Here is a 9,896-nt window from a genome sequence, read left to right as displayed (position 1 = left end):
AACTTACTTACCAGTCAATCATTCTGGGAAAGTTGATTTTGGTTTTCTCCGCTGGAGTCACAACTGAACATGCAACATCTTCTAGGTTCCATAGCTTATTTATGGAATATTCAACAGGGAAAGATCACAGAAAACAACTTCTTTCGAAGCTAACAAGATTCAGTTTGAAGTGGAATTGGATCATTTCCCAGTTCGCCCCTCCTCATTTTGGAGGGGGAGGTCTGTCGGCTTCTCTTGGTGGGAAAACCCTCTGGAGGTAGACTGTCATAAAGCCAAAAAATGGACGGACCACTGTCACTGACCTGTGGCCAAGTGAATTCAGCGATGTATATTCCCCCTCTGAGACAGTGGTAGTGTCATCGGACAGTGGTCAGCTGGTGAAGTTTGCCCCCGCTTGTTGTTGAACCCTTCAACTCTGTGGCAAAAGAACTACATTTATTCCTTAATATCTCATTAAACATCGAGTAACACAAAAAAAAAGTAGGAAAATTTTAAGTACAAAGATTAACTTATCACCTGAAATATATGAAAAACCTTGAGACTCTCTCTTGCTTCATTCTACATTGGTATCTGCTGCTGCATGCAAGTAGAGCACTAGGGACTCTCTTAAGCAGGTCATTTAACGATAAAGCAGCACAAAGAATGAATCACATGCATAGGAGAGAAGTTGGTGGGAGATAGGAGAGGTCATTGAGGGGTGGAGAGGGTGTCCATTTGCCTTTGTAAACATTACTCGTGTCAAAACACATCAAAGAAATTAGATTTTATTACAGAATTGCTTCAAAAAGTGAAATAACTTAATACAAACATAGAGTGTTGTTATTTACTCTTAAATTGAAACTCAAGAACCTCAAAAGAAGTGTTATTATTCATTGAATTAACTTAAAAATGACAAACAATTGGAGAGTATTGTTTTCATTACTTACTCTAATGTAAATGCTCTTTTTTCAAGCATGTTCATATGGTTGAAAGTTCCTGTATTTTGTACTTAGTGTTTGACGACTCGCTTGCATGAAAAGTATGATCAGTGAACAAATATATTATTTTTACTGCAGTTTTAAAAGTTAATGACTAGGAGTCGTGTCTAACAACTCACTGGTAGCCATCATCTACCATAAATTTTAGTTTGAGAGAAAATGGCTTTTGTGCAAAATGCTGTTTTGTTAAATGTATAGATCAATGATTGAATTCAAAATTCTTTCCGCAAGAATGTGAAATGATTACACTATGGATCTGTATTTCATCAAATATTACAAACTAATTTTGTTTAATTGATGCTTGTGAAATAATTTTATGTAGTGATAACGTTGCAAAATGGCATGTACTATGGAATCTCAATATTATCTTGCCACCTGTACCAGTTAAAATACAGTTACGATCATTATTAATATTGAAAATCCACTGGCAAAGGTAGGGTTTTGGCTGGAACGAAAATAGATAGCCATATATTTTCAGCCTCTTCTACCATAACAACCAGGCTTCCAACACTACGGTGAGCACCTTTCAAATAATGTAAATGCTCTTTTTTCAAGCATGTTCATATGGTTGAAAGTTCCTGTATTTTGTACTTAGTGTTTGACGACTCGCTTGCATGAAAAGTATGATCAGTGAACAAATATATTATTTTTACTGCAGTTTTAAAAGTTAATGACTAGGAGTCGTGTCTAACAACTCACTGGTAGCCATCATCTACCATAAATTTTCTCTTTAGCCCAGCATCCCAATTCTGGCTTAATTCCCATCCCCTTCATTGCTTGCCTAGCGTTTTCCCATCTTCGAAATTCTTGGAGAATTAAAAAAAAATGGACAAAATCTTTGTCACACACTACCAAATGGTTTGATTGGTCCCGTTGCCTATGTTTACAATGATCACAATTCATCTTTTTACAACCTCTAGCAAGTAGATGAACATCAGCCGCATCAACTCCCTGAATTTTCATTAATTGTCATCTGTACAGTGTTTGTTTGCATGACTACCACAATGCAATGTATGTCGCAAACAGCACCCAGAAATGGCATTTGCGGCTTTTGAGGAATAAATTCTGATGCCTTTTCATGCAGCCCATGCCATAGTGGCATCCTTAAGAAAATGGCATCTGGTGCCATCATTAGGAAATAACCCCTGTATTAGGGGCTGTTACCAACCTTACTCTAATTCCTAGCATAAAGAAGCTGATGATATGAATCGCATGAAAGTTAGGAGCAAAGTGAGGCTTACTAGGGATTTTTTTAAATGTAGGTTTATTTACAAATATAGTAGATGTCGGATAGTAAAAAATAATACCACCATAGACTGCAATTATAGAAAATCATGGTAAATAAATTTATAGTCATACAAGATGCCGAGTTAAAGAAAAATTATTCGCCAAAATTGTCTAAAATAAATAACATTCAAAAGAACTTGACAAATTATAACCTCTGATCTACATTCTAATGAACTATTATATGGATGAAAACAACCATTTGCAAAATTTAACATTCACTGTTCGCCTTAAGAGGAAAGAACGGTTTTTACCGATTATCAAGAGGTATTATTTCTTATTGCCAGCAAATGCAGTCAGGTTTTCCTTAAAAAAATTGGGTTGTGCCAAGTCGGTCATATGACCTGCAATGTCATTCAATTGAACCAATCTTTTGGGCGACACGGGCCAAATGATCCGATCATTCATGAGCGATGTATCACCAACGAACAAATGCAAGAGATAAATACGGCAGTTGAAAGACGTAATTTTTTGACGTGATAATTTCGAGTCCTGTCGATGATGTTCATATTACTGTAATTCGCTTGGATTTATTGTGCCAGTAACCGCTTTACAGTTAACTTTTATGAGGAAAATATGCTCCTTGTTTCAATTGTGGTAAATGCTCGGTGCAGAAGAAGTCCCCTCCGACGATGTTAGTGCTGCCAGTATATTTTATTGCTAGAATGATATCAATTCGTTGGGTAAGTGACGAAATTATTTCATAATATGTTGTATGCAGTGCACAAAGGCTATGGATCAGATCCTTGGATTTACAAAGAAAAAGAATGCCCCGTTTTCCGCGGGCGTCACAATTTCTATTAATGACAGCCGCACATTTGAGGAATTGCAACCATTGCAGTCCCAAGTAGCTGGGCATTCTGCTGGAAATGGAAAATCGTCTCTGGGTATGTACTACTGTTGTAGAATATTGGTATATAAGTTTCGTTGCCTACATATCGAGTGGCTTATTTATTCATATCACGTGTACTATTAGGTTTAGGGCAGACGACCGACAGTTGAGGTCGGATTATCCATTTGGGATGGATAGGAAAGGAGTGAGGTTGGAGAGAAACCCGGCGTCAGTATTAGCTACTCTTAACGAAAGGCGCCAAGGGGTCCGCAGTTTAACTTCCGATCCGGGACGGTAAACTGCGGACGGGATGGGGAGTACGGATGAACGGGCGGAGGGATTGGACGTACTCAAAGCGCTCTTTACAAAATACCTCAAGCAGGGTTCGAGGTACTACTTTAAAAAATCCGGCCACCACCGGGATTAGAACCCGGGCTCTCGGGTGGGAAGTACGCTAGCCACCGCGATCCCGTTTCCCTTATTTTCTCGAAAAATCTGAATTCAACAATTATCCATGGCTACTTATTTTTGGCTTTGATTTTCATTATGTTTGACAGTATAAAATTAATATGTGGACAGTACTTTTCTATCAAAATAGGATAGCCTAAATAAAATTTAAATTTTAATTTTTCAATGGGATAATACGTAATTACGTGGTCCTATATACCGTTCTTACGAAGTTCTTGGATAGTATGAATGTTGTCACTCCGCATCTTTCGGTAATGATTTTTTTCGCATAAAATTATATTTTTTTAATTTTTCAATTTATCTATCCTGTGACCGAGTATAATGATATTGGGGAAGCCACCTGTTTAGAAATTATAACAAAGGCGCTGATCATCCTTGGCACTTGTGTTCCTATTAAGACGTTTTTAAATTACATTCCTGAGGAATATGGGTTTAGTAACATAAGATAATTTGTCTGTAAATTTATCCAAGATATATTTAGGATAATTATGCATGGACTATGCTTTAGATTTAACAGAGTTCTATTATTTTATATTAAAATATAAATACGTTAAATAAAGAGTTTGTGCCAAGGGAAAGGTACACCTTTGGTAACTTTGATTCTTAAAAAAGTAAATTATAAATGTTTAATGTCATAATGACTGATCTTCCAAAAATATATCCTTCCAAAAGGCATGCTACTTCATCCAGATGGTTACATTTTAAAACCTGTAGAGGAAAAGGCTCAAGGGGAAAGTGAAATACGATTTTATCAGCACTTGAACTCTGCTGTTGATGAAGTTTCTCAAGAATTAAGAGAATTTGTGCCAACATTTTATGGAATACTGAATGTGAAATTTAATGAAAAAGGTAAGGAACTTACTTCCGACTAATATTAAGCTGTTATGTACCCTGAATTGTCATAATATTACGATGAGTGGGGATAATTAATTGAACTAGTCAATGAATAACAATTATCAAAATAAATCTCATGGTGGCTATATCATTGAGGTTATATGAGCAGTAACTCTACATCAATATTGACTCATTAATATATTTTTCCACAGGTATATTTTAAACATTATGGGCGCAATACCCATGTTAGAAAGGGTGTATATACTTTATAAGCAATTAGTATTTTATAATTACTGATAAGCAAATGTATGAATTAGAAATCTAGAAATGAAGATAATAATAATATATTTATTTGTCCAACAGACACAGTGTACAGTATTGAGAATACATGACAGGTGAATAGGACATATTAATGGGGTATGGAACACATTATTCCAGAATAGAAATACAAATACAGTTATTACAGGAGACTAATATAATACACTGATGTTTTACATGAATATTCAGAATACCCATCTGAAGTATTTTGCGGGAATGTTACTTCCTTACCAGTGACCAGCTACAGACATAAATACTGTTGTGGAATTTCTCTTTCTTTTCCCACAAACCATCACTACAAAGCTAGTTTTCTTTGTGGGACGAGTGGTGCAAAACTTATTACGGATGTAGGAGTTTTCCTTTAATTTGTCATTTTACAAGGCCGTCGAGCTCAAAATTCCTAGATTTTATAAATATTTGTTAACCGTAGAGTATCACTCATCAACCAGATATGAAAATAGATATTCTTGAATAGTGAAATTCTCGCCTAATTTTTTAAAATGATTTGGCAGATTCTGAAACAGATTTGTTCTCATTGATGTTGGTTCTTATGGCCATGGGCAGGCTTGACATTTTCTTATGTATATCTTTACGTCTTCTGGTATGGTTGCAGTGATAACTATTATTCATGGTAAAGCCACCCTTGTTTTTCATAGCAGATACTGTATGTTTCACTGCAGCCTATTTTCTGCTCACATAAATGCCCTCACTCTTTGAGGCTCACTTTTGGAGAAAATTTAAGGGGGAAGAAGTAGCCTGTGGGCATAGAGCATGAATCTCCAAACATCTCACGTTCACTGGTCCGAATCCCTTGAGTAGCAACATTTTTTTATCATTTCAAATAATAATTTTCCTAATTTTATGTATTTAGACTGCAAGAAATGGCTCCTTCAAGCCAACAATATTGCACCACTGGTGAAAGATAGCAGTTCACTACAAGTCACTGATGATACATTTAAAGATATTTGCAGCATCAAGTACCATAGCTTGAGAATGATCATGGTTTATGGAATGGACCTTGGTACAGTGATGCAGGGTTTGTACCAAATATAAGTAGAAAAAATCTGGGAATAAAATCTCCTGTAAGTGAGTGATGCACAATGGATACAAAATTTTGTGAAGAAGGGGTTATGAAGTTCTAAATTAAACTTCTAAATGCATTTTGGGCTCTCCAATCATCCTCTATACATGTTTTATTCATGCTTATCAATGTTAAAGGAAGGTTTCTTCAAGGCCATCACCCTGGTCTGGTAATATATTCAATATGGAGAAATCCAATTCGATGCCATTATCATGGAGGTAAACTATGGCCCTCTTTCAAGTAAGTAATTAATTACATGATAATATAAATCATGCAATAATTGGTAATTCTGCATGTTTAATTATGAAAAAATTGTTCAAAACAAGACCAAACAAAATGTGGAAGAATAAGGACTGTAAATATGTATATTAATTATCCTTTATGCTAAAATATGTGTCCTAAGATTAACTTGAAAGCCAGGCCAAATCCTTTTTTGCCAAATTGATGCCTATACAAAGGCTAAGCTCCATGGGATGGGTAGGTTACCAGTCCATTGAATAGGGAAGATTCTTATTTGGAATGCGATTTTAATGTGTTATGCTAATTTACATTTCAGATATACCCTGTATAATTCTGCAAAATGTAACAGAAGGCATGCTTGAACCCTGTGTCATGGATGTAAAAATTGGCAAGCAGACATGGGAGCCAAGTGCATCAGAGGAAAAGAAAAACATTGAGAGAGTAAGGGTGTTGAAAAATATTGTATCTCATTTGTATTTCCTAGTGTTGATGTTGTATATGTTCAGTATAAGTTATATAAATATGATAGGTTAGTTTACTGACACACTCCTCCTTAAAATAGCAAGTTTGAAAGTTTGAATTTTTTAATGCCAGGATGTGGCCGTTGGGGGGAGCGTATTTAGGTTGTGGCAGTCATTAGACAAGTATGTAATGAATTTTCGAAAATCATATCAATGTGGTGTAAAATGTGTTAGTGGACTGACCTCTAATTATGGTAAAAGATTGGATTTCTATTTCAGCCCTAGAAAGTTTCAGTTAGTGAATCTACCTAAATGATTTTAATTGGGAATTGGGATGGTGCGGTGTTTAACCTACTGGCTTTCCACCAAGAGGGCCCCAAGTTCAAATCTTTGTGACAGTTGATATATTTTATTGTTATTCCCTAATCAAGTGGTTTGTGGAGAGCACTTTGAATGAGTATGCCATTCGTCGGATGGGATGTTAAGCTGGGGACCCTTGGTGCTCTTTGTTAAGAAGAGGCTAATACCGATGCTGGGTTTCTCTCCTCCCTTCATCCTTTCCCATCGACCTCTCATGGGGCAATGGCCTTAGCTGTCAGTTTTCTCCCCTAAAAACTACCACTATTATGATTTTTACCAGGCTATCAAGTAGCATATATTTTGTGGAATGCTACCATTATGTGTATACTGATCAATGATATGTTTACACTTCAGGTCAAATATGTGGCGTCTAAGCGAGAGTGTGGATTCTGTATACCAGGCATGCAGTATTATGATATTGCTAGTCAGAAACTAGTTAAATATGGAAAAGAGTATGGAAAACAGTTAGACAGAAATGGAATTAAAGAGAGTAAATATTTTTCAATAGCAAAATGCATTTGAAAGCTACATATAAAAGTTGGTAGAGTAATATTGGGTCGAGAATACTGCTAAATATTATATATTTTGTTTACAGCTTTGAAACTCTTCTTAAATTGGAGATCCTCTCTCAGCCATCCACTTATCCTGCTATTTTTATGGAAGCTGTGGAAAATATTAAGGTGGTTTCAGTCTCAGCGACAGTTTTTGTTTTATTCAAGTTCTGTGCTTTTTGTCTATGATGCTCATATATTGCGAAATTATAGCAACACAATGGCAGTTTTTGACGAGAATTCAAGTGAAGGTACCTCATCTCAGTGTACTCAGGTGCATGATATTTCCACATTTCTCAAAGATTTCAAAACAAGCTACCACCCTATTGATGATGCGGAGAGGCATTCAATAGAAGAGAAAGAACATGGCTTTAAAAACTTTGATGAGCTAGAGAAACACATTTCACCAGAGGGGAATAGGAATGCAAATAAATTGGCTCATGTGAAAATGATTGACTTTGCACACACACTGATTTCAAGCAAATGTGATATTGATTTTAATTATATTGAAGGCCTGAGGAATTTAGTGGAAATATTTGAAATTCTCTTGAAGGAATCTTGTTGATATCTTAAAAGTAATTGAACCCTTATCAGTTTATGTAAAATAAAAGTATGCTGCTGTACATATTTTATTTTGCAAAGCCTGTATGCGGTATTATTAAATGCTATCCAAATATTTATGTAAAAAGATTCTTATTTAGAACCTAATTACTAGGTGGAATGGTATTATCACTAAATGAGAATTTATCTATTGACTAAAGTTTTGAGTTTAATGGTAAGTAATCCATCTCATCAGTACCCCGAGGACTATTTTTGAAGCATCTAATTTTGTCATGGGGAAGTAGAGAGCAAGTTTCTAAAGCCATGAATTTTCAGTAGACAAGAGGGTTTCTTTGTCTCAAGAATTCTGAGAGAATTAGCAACTACGGTTTAAGAGTCCCCTCTCTGAAATATTGTCTATCTCTTATTTGTAGGGTTGAAATTTGACAGCCCTGAAATCTCAAAAATCCAACATAAAAGATATATGAATGGGTTGATGGTGAGTTCTGTCCGCACTTTATAATTATACATACAGTACCGCATAATTATTCATTATGGATTTATTGTTAAAATTATGATGGTCATAATATCCCATTTAGTAATTCTGCACGCCATGCTAAGATCCTTAAGTATCCTGTATACTAAAATTGCATGGAAAACCACAGTTGGCTCAGGGGTAACGGGTAATGTGCGTGTGGCCAATATCCAGCCGTCTATCCTTGGCTAGCCTTTCTTCAATGTATTTTCATATTTCAAGTTCAGCAAATCCTTTAGTTCGTCCCATATTCAACAAAGTCGCCACCATAGCAGTGCAGATATGCCGGGCATAGTGCGTGAGGTATGCACCCAACATGACCCCAGAGATATGCAAAGAAGCATACAAATCCAGGATAGTCTCACAATATTGAGTGGATTCAACGTCCTTTTTTGTCTTTCTTGGATCCTTTCACTCCAGCTCATGGCCATGTTGTTGGGGATGCATTGGACCTCATCCTTCATGGGCCTTCCTTCATCACCTCATAACCCGTACATGTCACCAACTGTAGCGGTGCGAGTGGTGGATGGAGGGTCCGGATGGGCAGTTTTTGGAAGAGGGGTAGGACAGGGGTGTCCATTATCACCGTTGCTGTTCAACGTTTATGGAAAGGAAATGATCAAAGAGGCAAGGGAAGAACTGGAGGTAGGAATGAAAATTGGTTGGGCATACATAAAATCAGATTTGCTGATGACCAACCTTTAGTTTGTCAGTCAGCCAAAGGGTTGCAAACACTGCCGAGTGCGTTGAAAGATCAGGGCGATATGTATGGGGTGAGAATAAATGTAAGCAGAACAAAGATTATGAGGTCTTTGAGAGAGGTTCATTTAAACTTTGAAATAGGATGGCACAAACTAGAGCAGGTGGAAGAGTTTGCCTATCTTAGAAGTGCTTTAGACCAAAATGGTCCAAGCAGTAAAGACATAAGGAGAAGAATTTAACTGCGCAAGGAAGCTTTCACAAGGAGAGAACTGATGAAAGGGACATTGAGTAAAGATGTTAAGTAAAGGCTCATTAAAACTTTGATTTGGAGCGTGGTGTAATAAGGTGCGTAAACATTGTATGGTGGGTGAGGAGAGAGGATTTTTGGAAGCAGTCTAAAGGAGGAAAGAAAGATTGATTCAGGACATGTTGATTAGCAATGAGATGCTGAAGACTGATAGAGGGGAGAATGTTGGGCCAACAAGGAAGGATATGGAATAGGTTAGGCCCGATGGAAGAAGTGAAGGGAGGAAATAAATATGAGGAATTGAAGAGTTGCTTTCTGTAGTGCCTGATTTTAGGTTTTGCTTTTTGTGAAGAGGGGCAAGTAGATGTATTTCCGTACACTTTTGCAAAATTTCCCTGGTTAAGTAAATCGTTTAAAAATAAATATCTTCACTCATCATGCAAATTACTCACTCTGCAAGGTGCTT

At 36.5% G+C, this 9,896-nt stretch overlaps 1 protein-coding gene across 1 annotated transcript; it reads left to right on the top strand.

The window, feature by feature from the left end:
* Window positions 1-2,735: 2,735 nt before the first annotated feature.
* On the top strand, window positions 2,736-8,069 carry Ipk2 (Inositol phosphate kinase 2). Its single transcript, XM_071584028.1, has 6 exons — window positions 2,736-2,895; window positions 2,983-3,148; window positions 4,234-4,410; window positions 6,351-6,475; window positions 7,210-7,345; window positions 7,451-8,069. The coding sequence occupies exons 1-6, from the start codon at window positions 2,863-2,865 to the stop codon at window positions 7,969-7,971; spliced, it is 1,158 nt and encodes a 385-aa protein (XP_071440129.1). The 5' UTR covers window positions 2,736-2,862; the 3' UTR covers window positions 7,972-8,069.
* The last annotated feature ends 1,827 nt before the right edge of the window (window positions 8,070-9,896 follow it).

This window comes from Hetaerina americana, unplaced genomic scaffold, assembly GCF_022747635.1.
Source record: "Hetaerina americana unplaced genomic scaffold, ioHetAmer1.1.p SCAF_16, whole genome shotgun sequence".
Taxonomy (NCBI): Eukaryota; Metazoa; Arthropoda; class Insecta; order Odonata; family Calopterygidae; genus Hetaerina; species Hetaerina americana.
Note: the sequence above shows the minus strand (reverse complement) of the source record. Positions and strands in the feature narration are given on the sequence as shown.

Coding starts and splice junctions, on each gene's coding strand:
- Ipk2 (XM_071584028.1), top strand. CDS start 2,863: ATGCTCGGTGCAGAAGAAGTCCCCTCCGACGAT. Junction 4,411..6,350: donor TGTGAAATTTAATGAAAAAG/GTAAGGAACTTA, acceptor TTTACATTTCAG/ATATACCCTGTATAATTCTG. Junction 6,476..7,209: donor AAAAGAAAAACATTGAGAGA/GTAAGGGTGTTG, acceptor TTTACACTTCAG/GTCAAATATGTGGCGTCTAA.